This window comes from Osmerus eperlanus, chromosome 28, assembly GCF_963692335.1.
Source record: "Osmerus eperlanus chromosome 28, fOsmEpe2.1, whole genome shotgun sequence".
NCBI classification, from domain to species: domain Eukaryota; kingdom Metazoa; phylum Chordata; class Actinopteri; order Osmeriformes; family Osmeridae; genus Osmerus; species Osmerus eperlanus.
Genome location: NC_085045.1, coordinates 599,711 through 621,666, shown reverse-complemented (window position 1 = coordinate 621,666; position 21,956 = coordinate 599,711). Strand labels below are relative to the sequence as shown.

Sequence of the window (21,956 nt, the reverse complement as noted above, 5' to 3'; positions counted from 1 at the left end):
AGGCGGACCATCCCACACGGTGACAGAACCGTACGGGTTGTCATTGTCAGCTTGGAGTTCGCAAGCAGGGAGGCGAACAGCTTAACTTGTCTGTTGTTATTAAGAGAATACAGCAAATCATCCGCAAGCTCAGGTAGCGCTAGCTTCGCTTGTACAGCTTCTCTGGTTAGCTAGCGGAGCGTGTTGATTAGCTTGCAGGATTGACGCTACAGTAGATTCTTGTACAGCAGAATATTGAGCAGTTGACGCTACTTTATGGTACTGCCTCTTACCTTAATATACAGCCCGAGGACAGTGGAGAGACATGTTTTTACCGTGGACCGAATACACCTTCTCGAACGCCTTTCCGACCGGGCAGCGTCCTTACTGTTGTACCCTGGTCTTGAACGGCGTCTTGCACAGCGTTGGCTCTGCTGCAGGTAGCAGGGAATCCTTTTGATTGACAGCTGTTGCTGCCAATGATCAACCAGACACGGGGTGGGACTCGTTCTCGATTGAACCAATGAAGTGTGGGCCACGCTCGAGAGAGTTGGCATCACCGGAGCTCTCCATGGTCCTGCTAAGGTTAGCGCAACAATCTGCCAATATTTAATGTACGACTAAAATATCCAAAACAAACCACAAAGATGTTAACAAAGCTATCTGTACACGCTAACTGTACTATATCTAACTGAAATAATATCGCTACAATATCATACCAAGATTATTTTCTCCAACTAACCTATACAGAATAGACAGTCCACACACCATCGTCAAAACTTTATTGATAAGAAATTTTGTACTCCCTATACTTTTTACAAAAAGTCAAAAAAGTACAAATTGCCACAATTGGGAAGGAGATGAGACAATCAAATCAAATCAAATTTATTTGTATAGCCCTTTTTACACGCAAGCATGTCACAGAGGGCTTCACATACGCCCATAGAACTGCCCCTCAACCAACCTAAATCCTCAACCCACAATTCACACATTTCATTTATCATTTATTGACCATTTACTGGAAATAAAATCCTCCATCACATTCCTACTGTTTGTTAAGGGCAGCCATCAAAAGTTAAGCTGAATTCATAATCATCCAGCACCTTCACAAAATCAGAACATGGACTTTCTGTGCAACCGATTGGCCATTTTTCCACTGTTGTCTTCGAATCCAATATGAATCTGTATCTGTAGTTGACAGACAAAGCAGGGTCAAGCACAGGGGTAGGCACAGCTCAGTGGTTAGAGCATTGCACAGTCACACACATGCACAGTCTCACACTCACTTGTAACGCTCGTCCACAGGTATCTTGAGTTTGTCAGACACCAGGGTGAGGTACATCTCCCCAGGCTTCATGTCCACACCATCACACGTGCTCTTCTTGATAAACTCCACCTCCAGGTCTTTAGCTACGTTCTCCTTCTCCTCTGCCAGGACCAATAGAGAGGCAGACAGAAAGACAGGTTGACAAACAGATAGACAGACAGGCAGACAGACAGACAGACAGACAGGCAGATAGATAGATAGATAGATAGACAGACAGGCAGGCAGGCAGGCAGGCAGGCAGGCAGGTAGGTAGGTAGGCAGGCAGGCAGGCAGGCAGGCAGGCAGGCAGGCAGGCAGACAGACAGACAGACAGGCAGATAGATAGATAGATAGATAGATAGACAGGCAGACAGACAGACAGACAGGCAGGCAGGCAGGCAGGCAGGCATGCAGACAGGCAGACAGGCAGACAGACATGCAGACAGGCAGACAGGCAGACAGACATGCAGACAGGCAGACAGACATGCAGACAGGCAGATAGACAGACAGGCAGACAGGCAGACAGGCAGACAGGGTCCATCCTTACCCCTGATCATGGGCTCCAACACCGTTGCAACATAAATGATAAAGTCTCCTTCTGTGGCAGTGGACTTTATCTGCACCTTGAGGGCTGTTGGCATACACACACACACAATAAACACACACACACAATATACACACACAGGCTTGTTGGAATTATCTGACAATACTGTTTGTAGAAGTGCTGTGTTTGTAGGTGTGTGTGTGTGGTGTGTGTATGAAGTGTGTATCAAGTGTGTGTATGGAGTGTGTGTGTGTGTGTGGTGCTGCTACCGTATTTGACGGCAGGTTGGCAGGTCTCCTTCAGGCGCTGTTCCACAGTGACCGCTCTGCTCACGTCATTCCTGAAGGAGCTGCACTCCACTGCAGGACACACACAGGTGCCTCGCTCAGCCACGCGCTCCAGACATGCTTCTACACCGCACCAGCAGTGCTCCAGACATGCTTCTACACCGCACCAGCAGTGCTACAGACATGCTTCTACACCGCACCAGCAGTGCTCCAGACATGCTTCTACACCGCACCAGCAGTGCTACAGACATGCTTCTACACCGCACCAGCAGTGCTACAGACATGCTTCTACACCGCACCAGCAGTGCTACAGATCAGCTGTTTTGGGACTCTACCTACCTGACAGGCAGCGACACTGCTCTCCCACACAGAGGCGCTGCAGCTTGGTCTCCACCAGAGGAGAGAACATCCTGGAACACACTGCCTCTGGGGAGCAGTAGAGTGGCACGTTACATCACACCTCCTCATCCCTCCTACCTCATCCTCTCTTTCTCTCCCTTTCTCTCCCTACTCATCCCTCCTACCTCATCCTCTCATTCTCTCCCTACTCATCCCTCCTACCTCATCCTCTCTTTCTCTCCCTCCTCATCCCTCCTTCCTTCTAGCTCATCCTCTCTTTCTCTCCCTCCTCATCCCTCCTTCCTCCTACCTCATCCTCTCTTTCCTCCCTCAGCCCTTAGTCCCTCCCTCCTTCATTCTCTCTTCTCCCCCTCCCTCCTCCAGGCAGGCAGTGATTCAGTATGTGAACAGTATGTGTGAAGGCGAGGCAGGGGGAGGCAGGATGGAGGCCTACTTCTTGCCCGTAGCTCGTAGACTCTGAAGAAGCAGTCTGAGGCCATGCCCATCTTGAAGCTCTGCTGGAACCTGAATCCTACGCAGGCAAAATCAGTGGATGGCACCTACACAAGAAAAACACACACGCCAACCCACACACAGAGACAGACACACACACACACACAGAGACAGACACACACACACTCACACACAGAGACAGACACACACACACTCACACACAGAGACAGACACACACACACTCACACACAGAGACAGACACACTCACACACAGAGACAGACACACACACGCTCACACACAGAGACAAACGCACACACACATTCATTGAAATCATACTGAGTACCATGTTGGATAGTTGTTACTTTTTGTGTCTGGTAAATACAAAACGTTCTCTGACTCTAACCACCAAAACACAGTTAGAACTCTGTGCTCTTCTGATCCGTGATCTGATGTCGTTCCACACGCCATTATCATTAGTTGCTTTGGTTAAATGCATGAAATGTTTTCAAATATAATATAAAGAAATAAGATAAAAGATGTTGTGGCGGGAATAAGTAACTCACAGAAGCGAGCTGGATGGTGAGCAGGTCTCCGCTGATCTCGTAGTCGTCCATCACAGCCTCCAGACTGTTCTGGAGCTGAGGAGAGGATGAGAAGGGTCAGGGGGGGTAGTGTGGGGCAGGAGGGGTAGTGTGGGGCAGGAGGGGTAGTGTGGGGCAGGGGGGTAGTGTGGGGCAGGAGGGGTAGTGTGGGGCAGGAGGGGTAGTGTGGGGCAGGGGGGGTAGTGGGGGGCAGGAGGGGTAGTGTGGGGCAGGGGGGGTAGTGTGGAGCAGGGGGGGTAGTGTGGGGCAGGAGGGGTAGTGTGGGGCAGGGGGGTAGTGTGGGGCAGGGGGGGTAGTGTGGGGTAGGAGGGGTAGTGTGGGGCAGGAGGGGTAGTGTGGGGCAGGGGGGGTAGTGTGGGGCAGGAGGGGTAGTGTGGGGCAGGAGGGTAGTGTGGGGCAGGGGGGGTAGGGTGGGGCAGGGGGGGTAGTGTGGGGCAGGAGGGGTAGTGTGGGGCAGGGGGGGTAGTGTGGAGCAGGGGGGGTAGTGTGGGGCAGGAGGGGTAGTGTGGGGCAGGGGGGTAGTGTGGGGCAGGGGGGGTAGTGTGGGGTAGGAGGGGTAGTGTGGGGCAGGGGGGGTAGTGTGGGGCAGGGGGGGTAGTGTGGGGCAGGAGGGGTGGTGTGGGGCAGGGGGGTAGTGTGGGGCAGGGGGGGTAGTGTGGGGCAGGGGGGGTAGTGTGGGGCAGGAGGGGTGGTGTGGGGCAGGGGGGTAGTGTGGGGTAGGAGGGGTAGTGTGGGGCAGGGGGGTAGTGTGGGGCAGGGGGGGTAGTGTGGGGCAGGAGGGGTGGTGTGGGGCAGGGGGGTAGTGTGGGGCAGGGGGGGTAGTGTGGGGCAGGGGGGTAGTGTGGGGCAGGGGGGGTAGTTACATAGTCCAGATCCTCAGTAGAGGGCTGTACTCCTGTGGGCATCTGGATCTCCATCACAGTTTGAAGAGACTCCTCTGACTCGGGTTTGTACCTTTAAACACACACACACACACAGGCAGACACACACACACAGACACACATCTAGTGGTATCTTGATCAACAGGTAGATACATAATAAATTCTGTATTTCCACTGAAGGCTGCTCACTTAGCACAGGCGACGATGCGAGGGCTTTTCCTCATGAAATCTGAAGACAGATGTGCACAGTCACTACTCCATTCACTACAGGAAGAATAGAGACTAGGATAGTCTTACCGTGGGAGTCAGAGACTAGGATAGTCTTACCGTGGGAGTCAGAGACTAGGATAGTCTTACCGTGGGAGTCCGGATCAGGTCCTATCACGTTTATAGAGATGTCGAAGTTGCAGTTGTCACTTTTGTCTGTCAGTTTGTAATACAGGGTCCTCAACTGTGATCAGAGGAGAGGAGGGGAGGAGAGAGGAGCTGGTATTGTAGCTGAATACAACATCAAGTTTACTGATGGACATTATTACTGAAACTGATTTGACTCCAATCCTGGCTGTGTCATGTACAGAGGAGGGTATAGCTCAGTGGTTAGAGACTGCTAATGAAGTGGTTACAGGTTCAAGACCCCCTGTACTGTCCACTGCTTTGGAAAAAAAGCATCTGCTAAATGCAGATGTTGTAGCTAGGGAAACCAGATTACTTTACCAGCTGCAGATGTTGTAGCTAGGGAAACCAGATTACTTTACCAGCTGCAGATGTTGTAGCTAGGGAAACCAGATTACTTTACCAGCTGCAGATGTTGTAGCTAGGGAAACCAGATTACTTTACCAGCTGCAGATGTTGTAGCTAGGGAAACCAGCTTACTTTGACCTTAGAGAACCCAGTACCGCCTCCGATGGAAACCTTAACATCTTTTTCCTCCGTCAACTGGCAAAAGCACACACACAAGACAGTGTTTTCTTTAAAGGAGCGTTTGAAAAAATGGTTTTGTGCGTGGGGATGGATGCTATGGGTCCTAGTCTCACCTGGATGGGCCGGGCTACTGGTATCTTCTGTGTGAGCGTGACCTGGGGCAGGTCTCTCCCCCGGCTGTAGGAAACATCCACCTTCAGGGCCAGCCTGCTGCTGTCGGCCTGCAGGGTGTACTGGGTCAGAGCCCCCAGAGCCATCATCATGTCCTGGGGGAGGAGGAGGGGGAGGAGGAGGGGAGGAGGAGTAGGGGAGGGGGAGGAGGAGGGAGGAGGGAGGAGGGGAGGAGGGGAGGGGGAGGAGGAGGGGAGGAGAGGAGGAGGGGAGGAGGAGGAGGAGGGAGGGGGAGGAGGAGGGGAGGGGGAGGAGGAGGGAGGGGAGGAGGAGGGGAGGGGGAGGGGAGGGGGAGGAGGAGGAGAGGAGGAGTAGGGGAGGGGGAGGAGGAGGGGAGGAGGAGTAGGGAGGGGGAGGAGGAGGGAGGAGGGAGGAGGGAGGAGGGGAGGAGGGGAGGGGGAGGAGGAGGGGAGGAGAGGAGGAGGGGAGGAGGAGGAGGAGGGAGGGGAGGAGGAGGGGAGGGGGAGGAGGAGGGAGGGGAGGAGGAGGGGAGGGGGAGGAGGAGGGGAGGAGAGGAGGAGGGGAGGAGGAGGAGGGAGGAAGGGAGGAGGAGGAGGGAGAGGAGGAGGAGGGGAGGGGGAGGGAGGAGGAGGAGGGGAGAAGGAGGAGGGAGGAGGAGGAGGGGAGAAGGAGGAGGGAGGAGGGAGGAGGGAGGAGGGGAGGAAGGAGGAGGAGGGGGAGGAGGAGGAGGAGGGGGAGGAGGAGAGGAAGGAGGAGGAGGGGAGGAAGAAGGAGGAGGGGGAGGAGGGGAGGAGGGAGGAGGGAGGAGGAGGGAGGAGGAGGGAGGAGGAGGGGGAGGGAGGTGGAGGTGGAGGGGGAGGGAGGAGGGAGGAGGGAGGAAGGAGGAGGAGGAGAGGAAGGAGGAGGAGGGAGGAGGAGGGAGGAGGAGGGAGGAGGAGGGAGGAGGAGGGAGGGGAAGGAGGGAGGAAAGAGGTATAAGAGAAAGATTCTGATATAGCATGTGCGTGTGTGTGCGTGTGTGTGTATGGGTGTGTGTTTGTGCGTGTGCACGCGTGCGACGGTGAGACACACCTGTGCAGACTGGAAGCCTCCATAGTACTGTTCCTCTGTCAGCCACCTGACCACCGGCAGGGCGTAGCTCATCTTGTTCTTCAGCAGGGCGCTCAGCAGGACGTAGCTGGTGAGCTCCACTGTGTGAGGAGGAAGCTGTTCACCCACCTTCACATTCTCCTGCCAGTACCTCACGTAAACTGGGTTCCCTGCACCACACACATAATCATACGATTACTATGGCAGAATATTTCTCTCTTTGTTTTTTGCCTCTTGTGAGCAACACAGGTTCTGTCTGACCGAAGGAAACGAGACAGACAGACAGACAGACAGGAGGACAGACAGGAGGAAAGATAGACAGACAGACAGACAGACAGACAGGAGGACAGACAGACAGACAGACAGGAGGACAGACAGACAGACAGACAGACAGACAGACAGACAGGAGGACAGACAGACAGACAGACAGGAGGACAGACAGACAGACAGGAGGACAGACAGACAGACAGACAGGAGGACAGACAGACAGACAGACAGGAGGACAGACAGACAGACAGACAGACAGACAGGAGGACAGACAGACAGACAGACAGACAGACAGACAGACAGGAGGACAGACAGACAGACAGACAGGAGGACAGACAGGTCATCAGGACCTTTCTCTCTGGAGGCCTTCTCCAGATCCTTGTACAGAATGTTTGCTACTGGGTTCTTTAGATCCTGCAGCAGGAGAGCGTAGGCAGCCACCGCCCTCACATAGATACTCTTGACCCCTTGTGCATTCTGGGAAACATAGTCTGCAGCACGCTTCAGACTGTCAGAAAAGTCCTGGGAGGGGTGAAAGGTTGTGACAATGTTGTGACATCATTTCACAGGCCAGTTAAGGCCTGTTCATATGGCCTCAACAACACACACCAACAATGTTCAACAAACAGCAAACGTTCCACTGTTGGCTGTTGGGTTTGGACTGTTTGGAAACATGACTTGTGTCTGAAGAGAAGACCTCAAACTGTTTCAACCTTCAGGTGCAGCTTATTGTTGTCCAATTCCGTGACCGTCTTGATGCCGATCATGACGAAGGAGGTGATGAGGATCCGGAACTCAGGACTGCCCTGTTTCACATCCTGCATGGAGAAGGCCCCAGCACACACACACACCATACACACACACACCATACACACACACATCATACACACACACATGGGAGTCAGGTGGCTGAGCGGTCAGGGAATCGGGCTAGTAATCTGAAGGTTGCCAGTTCGATTCCTGGCCGTGTCAATTGACGTTGTGTCCTTGGGCAAGGCACTTCACCCTACTTGCCTCGGGGGGAATGTCCCTGTACTTACTGTAAGTCGCTCTGGATAAGAGCGTCTGCTAAAATGACTAAATGTACACACACACATACCTTAGTAACGTAAATAATGTACAGCCTTCTTGGCAAGATGTATGGATCTGTGTGTGTGTGTGCGTGTGGTGTGGTGTGTGTGTGCGTGTGTGTGCGTGTGTGTGCGTGCGTGTGGTGTGTATGTGTGTGTGTGTGTGTGTGCATGCGTGTGGTGTGTATGTGTGTGTGTGTGTGTGTGCATGCGTGTGGTGTGTGTGTGTGCTTCCCAGATGCAGGGGGTCACCTACAGTAAACTTGGTGTCAGGGGAGTCCTCCACGAACGAGCCGTCCGCAACCTGGGCTGTGTCCACCAGCCAGGACAGGGTTCTGGACATGGAGTCATAGTCCGCTGAGCCGAAGTCCATGTAGCTCGCCACCTGGCCCATGGTCTTCATCACTTGAGATGTCACCCTGCAAGACAGGCAGACAGACAGGCAGGGAGGAAGACAGTCAGGCAGGGACACAGGGCTGGCAGACAGACAGACAGGTAAGGAGGCGGGCAGAGACAGACAGACAGGTAAGGAGGCGGGCAGAGACAGACAGACAGGTAAGGAGGCGGGCAGAGACAGACAGACAGACAGACAGACAGGTAAGGAGGCGGGCAGAGACAGACAGACAGGTAAGGAGGCGGGCAGAGACAGACAGACAGGTAAGGAGGCGGGCAGAGACAGACAGACAGACAGACAGGTAAGGAGGCGGGCAGAGACAGACAGACAGGTAAGGAGGCGGGCAGAGACAGACAGACAGACAGAGAGACAGACAGGGTAACTCACAAGGTGCTGGGCCCCTTCTGCTTCCACATGCTGTAGCTCCCGTCTCGATTGATGAAGGACTTGACGCTCACGATGCCTTTAGGAGGCAGGAGGCAGGAGGCAGGAGGCAGGAGGCAGGAGGCAGGAGGCAGGAGGCAAGAGACAGGAGGCAGGAGGCAGGAGGCAGGAGGCAGGAGGCAAGAGACAAATGTAGGAGGCAGAAGGGAGAAAGGAGGCAGGTCAGTATTAACACTTGCTGATTTTAGATAAACATCTGAGAAATAAAGAGACACAGAGAGAGACACAGACAGAGAGAGAGAGAGAGGAGAGAGAGAGAGAGAGAGAGAGAGAGAGAGAGAGAGAGAGAGAGAGAGAGAGAGAGAGAGAGAGAGGAGAGAGAGAGAGAGAGAGAGAGAGAGAGAGAGAGAGAGAGAGAGAGAGAGAGAGAGAGAGAAAACCATGAGTAAAGCAGAGAGGCCAAACTAAAAGCACGTCTCCCCCACCCTCCTTCATCTTCTTCTTTATGTTCCCTGGGCTGATGGGTTCGTGGGGGTCCAAGGTCCCCCAGCGACCCAGCTTCTCCAGGAAGTGGAACACGTAGTAGTATGGTGTGACCCTGAGCACATCCATCTGACCAGACCCCATCGGGACATTCAGCAGCTTCTCCAGTCCCTTGGGCTCTGCCACGATGGCCAGGATCTCCCCCAGGACCTCTCCTGCAGGGAGGGACAGGGAGGGGGGGTTACAGCAGGGTTCTCCTGCCCTGTTCCTGGACAGCTACCTGCCTGCCTAACCCTAACCCTGCCAGTAGGTTTCTCCACCAACATGAATCTAGCACACCTGATTTTAGTAATCAGCTGGCTGATCAAGTAACTAGTGTTGTGGTTGAAGCATAACCCAACAGGCAGGTAGCTCTCTGGGAAAAGGGTTGGAGACCCCTGGGTTAGAGGTTTAAATCCTGTCCCCCTTGTGTGTGCGTGTGTGTGTGATAAATCAGTACCTGTCATAAAGTACCTGATATGATCAGCTGTCGGTCCACCGAGGTGTAGGGGACGACCTGCTCAGGGACCCAGTACTTCATCTGCACTGAGCTGATGGAACTCCCTGAAGACACAACACACAACAACACAACACACAACAACACAACAACACACGACAACACAACAACACAACACACAACAACACAACAACACAACACACAACACACAACAACACAACAACACAACAACACAACACACAACAACACAACACACAACAACACAACACACAACAACACAACAACACAACACACAACAACACAACACACAACAACAACACACAACACAACACACAACAACACAACAACACAACAACACAACACACAACAACACAACACACAACAACACAACAACACAACAACACAACACACAACAACACAACAACACAACAACAACACACAACACAACACACAACATCACAACAACACAACAACACAACAACACAACCACACAACACACAACACCACACAACAACAAACAACACAACAGCAACAGGATTACAGGAGATGCAAACGTAACACACCTGTCGGAAATGTTTTTGTACCCAGTAAGATCTCAAAAGCATCAAATCCACATCAGTGTAAATGTATTGAGGCAGTTTCCCTGCGTCATCATCGCCGTGCAGGCAGTGTTAGCCTCCGTGCTTCTCAACACTTTAATAATAATGTGACCAGTCGTGTGGTAGCACTCCAACACCTACCGTACAGGGCTCTGGGGTCTAGGTTCTTTACTTCCAACTTCTCCGTCAAGACTCCCTCAGGCTGGAGGGATCGTAAAATTAACAATCATAATACTTCACAAATAATCATTTTAATAATATTTCTCAGAAGGATCCAATCTCTGCCATGATCAACTTTCCACACACTGCAGATGGCAGTTGAAGCAATCATTGTGTGAAGGGGAAAAAACACACACACAAAAATAAATTATATTTATAAAATAATAACATAATAATTGTGTCCTTGTGACTGAGAGCAGACCTTGACATAAAGAGTCTTCTGTACTGTGTCCAGGACGCCCTGAGAGGTCTGCAAGGTGAAGGTGAGCTGATGTCTTCCGCTCTCAAACGCCAGCAGGGTGAAGGTGACTGGACGGACAGAGTCTTGCTTCAAGGTGGACATTGTGCACTTGGTGGTCCAGAGCCTGTCCTTGTCCACGCTGTGCCCCTGGTACAGACACACGCCTGGGCCCGCCGTCAGGGTCACGCAGAACTGACAGAGACAGTGAGGAGGGAGACAAGACAGGTTAAAGTGGCCTGCTGTCCTCTGGTTCCCTCTCTCTTTTTGTCTCTCTCTCTCCCCGTCTCTCTCCCCGTCTCTCTCTCTCTCTCTCTCTCTCTCTCTCTCTCTCTCTCTCTCTCTCTCTCTCTCTCTCTCTCTCTCTCTCTCTCTCTCTCTCTCTCTCTCTCTCTCTCTCTCTCTCTGGGCTGGGTCAAGCTGGGGTCAGGGATACCGACCTGCAGGTCATGCGTCTGCTGGTTGTAGACGGAGCCGCTGAGCTGGAGCTGTTCCCCCCGGACCATGGAGTAGGGCAGGGGCACATCCACACTCACCGGCTGGGTGACGGAGATCTGCTTGGGCTCTGCCACACAGAGGCCTGGGGGCAGGGGAGGGGGTTTGGGGGTAGTTTGATGGAGAGAGGGAGAATTGAGAGAGGAAAGGGAGGGGCAGGGGGGTTGGTGGGGCGATGGTTGAGAGGGTGAGGGGTAATATTAAGGAAAGATGGTTAGGGGAAGATGGTTAGGGGAGGGGTCAATACACCTTAGGAAAAAAGTCACAGTGTTGAAGCCCTGTAGGGTTGCAGTACCACAACCTGCTACTAGGTGGCGACTGTGATCTATTTTCTGGTGAACAGCCTTGAGTCCAGACCTATCTTAAAGACACAGCTGAACCACGGACCACCTCACTGAGACCAGGAGGGGAGGAGGAGACAGGGAGTGGACAGGATATGACATAATATTAAGTGAGGATATGACATCACAGTACCGTTGGCAAACATGGCCACCGCTGAGATCTCCCATGTGGTCAGAGAGTCTGGCAGCTTGACAGGTAAAGTCAACACCCCAGCCCTGGGGGGGAGGGAGGGAGGGGTGGGGAAGGGTGATCGGGGGGTGAGTGCAGTGATCCTTTTAAAAAAAGTATAGTACTGACAGATACAGACAGGTCAGATAGGTGAAGCTCTATAGATCCATGGTGTATCCAGTGTGTGTTTGTGTGTGTTTTGTCCTTACCTAGCGACATGGACCTCAAACAGCCAACTCTCTGGGAAAAAGCTTCTCACATACTTGGGAGTGTTGTCAAACACTGTCTCCAAATCTACACACACATGCATACACACACACATACACACACATGCACACACACACAGCTGGAGTTATCAGCCATAGCAAGGCATTGATATTTTCTGGAAATGTTGACCTAGTGACCTAGCCCTAACCCTTAACCTGCCCCAACAGTGACTAAGACCAGCCCGTTGAAGACACAGAAACTCACCGGCCCTCGCATTCCACAGCTCCGTGTCTGGTTGGTGTTTAGCAAACTCACAGCACTCCACAAACACCTGCCGGGCCCTCTGCACAGACAGAACTTTGTACACCGTGTGGCCCTCCTTGGGGAGGAACTTGAGGCGGTCGGAACAGTGGACGTACACCGGGTGGTGATTCAGGCCTGCCCAGCAGAAGGCGACATACTCCAGGTACAGTTTAGCTGCGGATAACACGCCCGGTAGAGGCAAGAGACGGGTAAACACCACGGTACAGGGTCACGTGACTCGTACACATTTGCTGTTTGTTGTCAGCGTGTTGTGGAGGAGTACGGATGGTCGATGGTTGACCTACATTTGTCTTTCTTCATCTCATAGGTGAGCGACCGTTTGGGCCGGACCAGCTCCTGACAGACGTCCTCTGAGCATGAGAGGTCAGGTGGGGGTCAAGAGGAGACAGACAGGTCAGATGGGGGTCAAGAGGAGACAGACAGGTCAGATGGGGGTCAAGAGGAGACAGACAGGTCAGATGGGGGTCAAGAGGAGACAGACAGGTCAGGTGGGGGTCAAGAGGTGACAGACAGGTCAGGTGGGGGTCAAGAGGTGACAGACAGGTATAAAATATATATATATCATGACCATGGCCAGGAGTGGTACTGCACGTACCGTGTGATGGGATGGCCTTGGCGTTGGCGTTGGTCATGAAGGTGAGACCAGCCAGGCGGAAGATGTCTGCGATGTCTTTACCCCCGCCTCCTCCACAGCCTGGGTCACTCTTCTCAATGTGGCGTAGCACCTAAACACAGGGGTCAGGAATCGGATGCGATTCAGCGTCATCCGAATCTAACGCATATGACATCAGTTAGATTTGTGTGTCCAGTGCAGAGGGGCGGGGTTAACGGGCCTCACCTTGGCCATCGGGTTGACCCGGGAGGAGCGGAGGCCCTGCAGGGCCATGTCCGTGGCCGACAGCGCCACCAGGGCCTCGGTCCCCGTCCTCACCTGCAGACTGACGCTGGAGCCGGGCTGCGCCTGCTGCGTCGCCACGTAGGACAGCTCTGCCTGGGAAACACACACACACACCAGGAACCTGTCAGCTTAGGTGGAACACCTCATCCAATCAGGAGAGGCTTTTAACCAAACACACAAACATGGATGGTGAGTCACTAGCCAGTTCCAGGTCTGTTCCAGGTCACCAGCCGCAGTCACAGCTCTAGGCCATGGTCCTGTTAGGGTTATGACCACAAGCTAGACGCTAGGTGCTGAGCTAGGCTAACCTGGAGCCCGTTCATGCAGTTAGCCTTGACCCCAAGCCACACAGAGTCTGCCACCAGCTCAGTGGCTCCCTCGCCGTGCAGGACGTAGTAGACCAGCACGCGGATGGACGGCACCATCCGAGGGGTCACCTGGAACCTCAGGGCCTGCACCGAGCCCCCCACGTGCGGCTGCGTGTCGGACGCTTCCACACGACCGTTAGAGATCACCTGGAGCCCCGAGAGAGGGAGGACACGTCATGGTTTGTGTGATGGGTGTTTGTTACATATTATATAGGTTTGCTTGATTTTCATCCAAAGCCACGAACAAACAGTGCATGTAGAGAGCAGATCTGCAGAGGGCAGATCTGCAGTCTGCAGAGAGCAGATCTGCAGAGTCTGCAGAGTCTGCAGAGAGCAGATCTGCAGAGGGCAGATTTGCAGATCTGCAGAGAGCACTATAAACACGGCGTATCAAACATGGTGAGCTCAGGTGCCCTACTCACCAGGTAGCTGACGCTCTTGATGTTCAGGAAGGCGGCAACACTGAATACCACATCGATGTTGGCCTGTGTCCCGACCTCCAGGGTGTTCAGATTGGGGGGGACGCTAATGTAGAGGTAGCGTTTCTTGGGAGAGTTGTACACCGTGGCCTCCAGAACAAACTCAGCCTGGCTCTGAGGGGGCAGGTAACTGTCGTCCGTCTTGAACTGAAATCAAAAGTCAGTTCGTGTGATGACGATACTGTCGTCTCCCCTGTGCAGTTCATTTATTTGTTTTCGGCAATATGGTAGTTTTTGGGGGTTGGTAGGTGTGACTTCAATGTGCTTACAAATACATATCTGAATTAAGTTTACATCTTCAATAATAATATCTTAATGACTTTAACATCTAAATGTAAACCCAGGTAGATGTTTGACATCTTTGGAATTCAAGACAAAATGTAATATATCAATATCTGTGTTAGCAGAGGCCAGCTACGGCTAATTCAGAGGTCTCTGGGTAGGAGCGAGGCCTGTCCAGTAGATGGGAGACCAGGAGAGATGGGAGACCAGGAGAGATGGGAGACCAGGAGAGATGGGAGACCAGGAGAGATGGGAGACCAGGAGAGATAGGAGACCAGGAGAGATGGGAGACCAGGAGAGATGGGAGACCAGGAGAAATGGGAGACCAGGAGAGATGGGAGACCAGGAGAGATGGGAGACCAGGAGAGATAGGAGACCAGGAGAGATGGGAGACCAGGAGAGATGGGAGACCAGGAGAAATGGGAGACCAGGAGAGATGCGCTCACGTTGATCCTGGCGGTGAGGGTGTTGGCCGGCCAGTTACAGATGAAGTACGCCACGCCGTCAGAGCCCGTCTTCGTTTTCTGCTGGGCGCAGTCCAGCCTCTCCGTGTCCATGGAGACAGTGGTTGCCATGGCTTCCAGCAGTTTGACAGGTACCCGGGCCACGGGCTCACCCAGAGGATCCAGCACCAGCATCTACACCAGAACCACACCAGAACCACACCAGACCCACACCAGAACCACACCAGAACCACACCAGAACCACACCAGACCCACACCAGAACCACACCACACCAGAACCACACCAGAAACACACCAGACCCACACCAGACCCACACCAGAACCACACCAGAACCACACCAGAAACACACCAGAACCACACCAGACCCACACCAGACCCACACCAGAAACACACCAGAACCACACCAGACCCACACCAGACCCACACCAGAACCACACCAGACCCACACCAGAACCACACCACACCAGAACCACACCAGAACCACACCAGACCCACACCAGAACCACACCACACCAGAACCACACCAGAACCACACCAGAACCACACCAGACCCACACCAGACCCACACCAGATCACACAGGGCACACTAGGACATATCTATACCAACCCCCCAGGTCTGTCTACTGAACATCACTCTCCTTCATTACATGTGTGCAGGACATGTCCCACACACATTTCGAGAACAGCTAATGTGTCCCTTCCACTTTTATTAAGTCCTTCTAACAGCATGATCCTCAGCTACGCCCCGTTACGGAAGACTGTGATGGTGATGATGGTGATGATGATGTCCTACCCTGATTTTGTACGGCAACAGGGGTTTGATGAAGAGCGGTGTGGCCAGGAGCTTCATGGTGTATGGAGACTTCACAAACTTCACGGTTGTCAACTCAGCTTCCTGGGAGAGACCACCTGAGGCGAGGGGGGAGGTGTGTTGTCATGTTCCAGTTTAGAGGCAGACGTCAGATCTGGTGCTGTGTGGGGTCGGTGACTTACCGGTTCTTTCCGTCACGCTGACCGCAACATACAAGTTTTCTTTTCCAAACATCTGCTCCAGGGTCAGTGGACTCTCCTGGTGAGCCAAGACACGCTTCACGTTGACTGTCGTTTCCATCGTCCCGTCGTCCTGCAACTGAGAGGCAGGAACTTTGTTTATACACCGCCCTCAGACACGAGGCAGTGTGCTTTACATAGAACCATGTTCTACAGTAAACACAGGATGTTGAAGCGTGAGGAGACACGTGACTGAGCGTGGGGAGAGACCTGACTGAGCGTGGGGAGAGACCTGACTGAGCGTGGGGAGAGACCTGACTGAGCGTGGGGAGAGACCTGACTGAGCGTGTCTCACCTCGGTTCTGACGATGGAGCCGGACAGGACGACCGGAGTGTTTTTGCCGCTCACGTAACCATACCTCAGGTAGACTATCGCGTCGGAAACAGGAGCTCCGTGGACGTACCTACAACGCAGTACATGTCACACACACACACACATACACACATGGTAAACACACACACACACATGGTAAACACACACACACACACATGGTAAACACACACACACACACACACATGGTAAACACACACACACACACGCACACATTGCTCTGTCCTCCAACCCACCTGCCGACGACCTTGATTTTGAATTGTTCAGCGTTCCCGTAGCTCAGGTAGTTGGACTCTGGCAGGATCTGGATGGCGATGCTGGGTAGAACTGAGACCAGGGGAGAGGACATTCAGACTGAGCAGGACCCCTGGCCTGAGACCAGGGGAGAGGACATTCAGACTGAGCAGGACCCCTGGCCTGAGACCAGGGGAGAGGACATCCAGACTGAGCAGGACCCCTGGCCTGAGACCAGGGCAGAGGACATTCAGACTGACCAGGACCCCTGGCTCTGCTCTGTTCTGACGCCTCAGGATGGGAACTATGACCCCCTGGTTAATTGTAGCAGGGGCGTAGGTTTCATTATATGTTACACACTGTGTGTATCAATAATTCAATCATGAAAATGATACATTATACAACCACTGTCCCTCACACCTTTTACTAACAACATTATATTTAACGGCTGCATCCTCAGTTATTAAAAAAGCCTGTCCCCGCCCACGTTTGAAAACAGACCGAGCCCCCCCCGGGCCGTTGGCATGACGCCGGCCTACTCACCGTATTCCTTGATCTCGAACTGAGCTCTGACCGAGGTGACCAGAGGTGCCCCGTACGATGCCTCCACGGACCACAAGCCAAACCTGCCATCACATGTCAACATCACATACAGAGACCACTGCTGTCAGTGTGCGGATTGGGATTCTAGGTTCAGACCTTAAGGAGGGCTCAATGGGGGTCATGATGTGTCTTGCACTGTAAAAACCCCTGCTTAATCACACATTTTACCTTGATAACAATTAATACATTGTTTTAACAATTAATTAATAATAAATAAACATTTATTATTTAATATTTAACATATTAAATAATAATTTATTTTAAACATTGTTTTGACATTGGCTAAACTCAAACCCAAAACCCAACCCAGGTTACCCTAACAGTCATAACCCTCTCAAAACTTCTCTCTCCTCATGAGTTATAACATCTCTGCGGAACATTCCTTCTACTTCTCTGGGAGAATGAAGCTGTGTCGCCTAAATGTTCCTGGAAACATTTAATTTAGGAAAAAACACATAACATCTACATGGTCTTGATTTCCTGTCCTCTTTCTCATCTGGTTCTCTCTGTCTGTCTCTTTCTCTGTGCTGACTCCATCCAGCTTTCTCTCTCGTTCCTCTCTCTCTCTCTCTCACTCTCTCTCTCTCTCTATCCTCCCCAGTATAAATCTGCTGTGCCCAGTAATTTTTTTTTTTACAATTTTCTTCATTAGTCAGTGCATTAATTTAGATTGATAATCCTGGAAAAAATGTACACAGTATCCCAATCAACGCCAGGGGGGTATTCCAGAAAGCAGGTTATGCAACTTAACTGGGTATGTTAACCCAACAGCTGATTTGCAATGTTGCTACAACGCTGAGTGTCAGCTGGGGAGTTAACTTACCCGGGAATGTCACATGACCTGCTTTCTGGAGTACCCCCCAGGTGTCGGACTCAGCACACAAGTCAGAATTGAGGTAGGCTAAGAAAACATGACAAAACTAAAGATCGTTTCTAAATGATAGGCCTACCGATCATCTTATTTTGACTAAAACATAAAAAAAATATTACATGAAGCTCAAAAAAACAGTATTTGCACTCAAATGAATGCGAGCGCTCGCATTAGCTATTGGTGTCCCTGCCAAAGCTGATATAAAACTTGCGTCCCTGAACTGTTCTATAGTGGGTTAAGCAAGGGGAGTTTCTATAGCCTAGTAGTGCATTGAGCGCAGATTGAAATAAAAAAAGGGAATGAATTAGGGGCCTGTACCTCAGTAGAGTTTTATGTCTAACAACGCCTCTGGGTCTGAGTAGCCTACTACAACACTAGTGTGTACTTCCTCTCAGGATGAAGCTTACTTGGGTTTGAGGGGTATTTTGAAGGGGTCCTGCAGAGACGGAATACCCTGACTGTTCTGCAACTCCACCGTCTCCACGATCTCCTCATCTGGATCCTGCGGAGAGACAGTTCTGTTCTAGCGTGTTCTGCGTTCTGCGTTCTGGAAGGGGAGAACTATGAGAGGTCACTCACTCTGAAGGTCACGAACACGTTACGCTTGGCTGTGGTGAGATCCTCATTCAGGGAGAAAGCCCGGACCTTCACTGTTCATACACACACAAACACACACACAGACATAAAGTGACTACAGCATGGTTATACATCGCTGGCATTATAATGCATATAAACATGAGCCCTCTCTCCCTCCCTCTCCCTCCCTCTCCGTCCTCCCCCTCCCCTCTCTCTCCCCCCCCTCTCTCCACCTGACTGTTGAGGGGTGTACAGCGGTTTGTCCGTCTGTATAAACAGGAATCCGCTCCTCCTGGAGACAGGGATCTCAACAGAGTTGCTGAACTCGTTGGTCTGAGCAAAGAGGATGACGTGGGTCGCATCTTTCACCAGCCCCCTGACCTGGGAGGGCACCAGGAGGGTTTTAATCACCATTTCATACAGTCAAACAAGGTATACTTACACTAAGTGACAATAAATAAATACCGTAAAAAGCTATTCCAAACAAAAAATACAAAATACAAAATAAAGAAACACAGAATGAAAAGTTTTACAAACTTCCAGTACAGGTACAGTCTCTCAAATATCAAATGTCTCAAATCAGGTATTTCCTTCTTCTAAAGCACAATTATTATATTTTTTTTTAACCTGCTGTTTAAAATTTCACAACTTCAGAGTCCAGTAAGGTCGAACGTTGCCAGGACAACACTACCTGGTGGCCGCACTGCACTAATACCTCCACTTGGGGGCGCTGTCAGGCCAAAAACTGTCCTAGGTAGGAAGTTTTGTATTTAGTCCTATTTAAATCAATTTATTCTACTCTACGATTTGAAGTTTTCACTCGTTCGATAGCAAGTGCTAGCTAACTAGCTTTTTCCGTTGAAAATAAAAGTAACTCATTTGGCATCAATTTTAACAGACCGGGAAGGCAACACGTATAGTATTCTACCTGCGCGCGTTGCTGTCTCAGGAATGTCGAACGAGTGAAAATTTCAAATCGTAGAGTAGAATAAATTGATTTAAATAGGACTAAATACAAAACTTCCTACCTAGTACAGTTTTTGGCCTGACAGCGCCTCTGGGCTGTGAGCTTAGTGAGACATGGAAGTCCCTTCTGAACAGGAGAGGAAGGAAAAGGATAGTGTGGAGGGTTCAAAGAGTTTCTGCTGTAATGTTTCCCATCGTGTTGCAGTATCCGCACAGTGACATGGGGGAGATTCGAACCTCCAACCTTTACATCTCCAGACAAACCACCACCTACCCCAAAACACCTGTCCTCTCACCTGTAGACTGATGGTCTGCTGGTGGGAGGAGCCTTTCGTCAGGGTGACAAAGGCCTTGTCGTAGACCTTGGCGTCTCTCGCCAGTGAGCTCTTCAGCTCCAGGTACACCTGCACGTCATCAGTGTAGTGCATCACCTGCACCATCACGCGCTCGCTGGCCTCCAGGCGCCAGATCTTAGGGGCCGTGATCAGGTACCTGCAGGGGAACGCTGGGTTGAGAAGGTCGCAGGTCGAAGGTCGATCGTTTGAGAAGGAAGAGATGCCCTGTGATCCACACTCTCGCTCAGCGTGACACACTCTTACACACACTGTCAATACACACTCTTACACACACTGTCAATACACACTCTTACACACTCCCTTACACACACACTGTCAGACACACACTTTTACACACACTGTCAGACACACACTCTTACACACTCCCTTACACACACTGTCAGACACACACTTTTACACACACTGTCGGACACACACTCTTACACACTCCCTTACACACACAGTCAGACTCACACTTTTACACACACAGTCAGACACACACTTTTACACACACTGTCAGACACACACTCTTACACACTCCCTTACACACACTGTCAGACACACTTACGATTTGGAGTCCTGTGTCTCCGCCAGGCCCAGGAGGAGGAAGCTCAGGAGGAGGGTCCTCATGGTCGTCACACACACACACACACACACACACACACACCGCTGACAGCAGGGAGGAAGGGAGATACTTCTGTCTATCCAAGAGGTACACACACACGGCCGGGACCAGAGGAATGGAGATGTGTTTCGGTCTGAGAGGAGCAGCTCTCTGAGGTGACCCTTCTGCGCCCCCCAACCCAGCCTGGCTGGGTTAATGATTCCAACAGGAGAGGGGGGGGGGGGGAGGGGGGGTAGCTTCTCTTCAGCCCTCCTGATCTGAGATGCATCTCTGCAGCTGTCGTCTGTTCTTGTCCTGATCACACACAAACACACCTCCCACACACAGACACATACACCTCCCCCACACACAAACACACACGCATACATACATACATACATACATACATACATACATACATACAATCGTAGACAGACACACACACACTCACTCACACACACACAGGTAAGATGCAGTTTTGTGGGTGTGTTTTCAGAATGGAGTTTCAAGGATTGCAAAATAATCTGTGTGAAAGTCCATCAGCTGAACAAGGTTCAAGTCTAAAACCTCTCATTTGCGTTTGTTTAAACGTCCACAAACAACTGTGTTGACACAGTTAGATAAAGTTAGATTTACGAAAAATCACACGCTTTTTCTCAGGAAAATTCTCACAATCAATGGATTTTGCAAACATTTGTCCCTCCCACACACACATACACACACGCAGAAACAAGAATCTACAGATACACACCCAAGTCAAGTCTTTCTTTTGTTATAGTAATATTTATGGTATATTTGTCACAATAATTCAGTAAAAACATTGTGTGTTGCATTTGACAGCAAAGGCTAAGCAATCATTTACTTGGAGCATTAGCTGCAACACAAAGTGGTCGATATATAAGTAAACATAATATATACTGTTACACTTTTAGCATTTAAGTTATACATAACGTTATACTTACGTTATACTGAGATAAAGTGACCGTTTTGGAAATAGAGTACATCTTATCAATAACATATTTACATAGCTTGTACATTTTGTTTAAGTTATTTACACATTGTAAACTCCTCGGACAGTCACTGCACATACACAGCAAGGACTGGGCCAGTCCAGAGATATGCTTCATACACTGAAGTTAAAAATGACATGTTTTGAATTTCACTCAAACTTTGAGGAATTGTTTCTTCAACTCCTTCCTAGTCTGATGTGGTTGTGACGGCTCTACAGAGCATCACATGTACATAACATGTACAGAGCATCACATGTACATAACATGTACAGAGCATCACATCTGGGATCATCTTGGTTGTCTCCTGGCCCAGTGCCACATTAGATAGGATCTCTTTAAACAGGAACTACACACCCCAATTTCAGCCGAAGCCCACCCCTTCATGTTTATAGAAAAAAAGTGATTTGTCGGAATTAACACCGGGACTGTTTTTGGTGTGTCGTTACTCTTGCTTAATGCACGAGGGATCAGTGTGAAATCTCCTATCCCGAAACACAAATCAGGTTCAAACAAATTTACTTCCCTATACTGCCCCCTTGTGACACAGCAAATAAACAACAGCTTCAGAAGTTGTATGCAAAACCAGGACACCAGAATCAGAAACTGTTTCTACAGGTCAGTTCCCACTGCTCAAACAAACACCAACAGCTGCTGTGTGGTGTGT

General features: G+C 51.0%; 2 protein-coding genes across 5 annotated transcripts in view; both read right to left on the bottom strand.

Moving 5' to 3' along the window:
- Nucleotides 1–632, bottom strand: part of nim1ka (NIM1 serine/threonine protein kinase a) — a 10,079-nt gene extending 9,447 nt beyond the window's left edge. For both annotated transcript variants that reach the window (XM_062454374.1, XM_062454375.1), the window contains exon 1: nucleotides 273–632. The gene's annotated coding sequence lies outside the window, so the exon portion shown is untranslated. The remainder of the gene's footprint in view (nucleotides 1–272) is intronic.
- Nucleotides 633–747: 115 nt separating this feature from the next.
- c5 (complement component 5) lies at nucleotides 748–20,463 on the bottom strand. 3 transcript variants are annotated; one of them, XR_009929057.1, is made up of 42 exons: nucleotides 20,247–20,463; nucleotides 19,640–19,835; nucleotides 18,611–18,758; nucleotides 18,381–18,451; nucleotides 18,209–18,303; nucleotides 16,871–16,953; nucleotides 16,330–16,420; nucleotides 16,058–16,166; nucleotides 15,706–15,841; nucleotides 15,506–15,621; nucleotides 14,694–14,885; nucleotides 13,909–14,112; nucleotides 13,427–13,633; nucleotides 13,059–13,211; nucleotides 12,816–12,945; nucleotides 12,505–12,570; nucleotides 12,161–12,373; nucleotides 11,899–11,983; nucleotides 11,654–11,736; nucleotides 11,125–11,264; nucleotides 10,649–10,879; nucleotides 10,369–10,429; nucleotides 9,646–9,735; nucleotides 9,135–9,347; nucleotides 8,653–8,728; nucleotides 8,128–8,290; nucleotides 7,515–7,619; nucleotides 7,152–7,323; nucleotides 6,517–6,704; nucleotides 5,427–5,579; nucleotides 5,266–5,328; nucleotides 4,750–4,843; nucleotides 4,582–4,621; nucleotides 4,375–4,465; nucleotides 3,473–3,547; nucleotides 2,910–3,015; nucleotides 2,456–2,542; nucleotides 2,099–2,188; nucleotides 1,833–1,916; nucleotides 1,266–1,407; nucleotides 964–1,167; nucleotides 748–849 (listed from the first exon to the last, which is right to left on the bottom strand). XR_009929057.1 is itself a non-coding variant. In XM_062454372.1 (41 exons), the coding sequence occupies exons 1-41, from the start codon at nucleotides 20,306–20,308 to the stop codon at nucleotides 1,035–1,037; spliced, it is 5,037 nt and encodes a 1,678-aa protein (XP_062310356.1). In that variant the 5' UTR covers nucleotides 20,309–20,463; the 3' UTR covers nucleotides 748–1,034. The 3 variants fall into 3 exon arrangements, 2 of the variants coding, with proteins under 2 accessions (XP_062310356.1, XP_062310357.1); XM_062454372.1 differs by having other exon boundaries at nucleotides 748–1,167; XM_062454373.1 differs by having other exon boundaries at nucleotides 748–1,167; nucleotides 19,640–19,852; nucleotides 20,273–20,463.
- Between the last annotated feature and the right edge of the window lie 1,493 nt (nucleotides 20,464–21,956).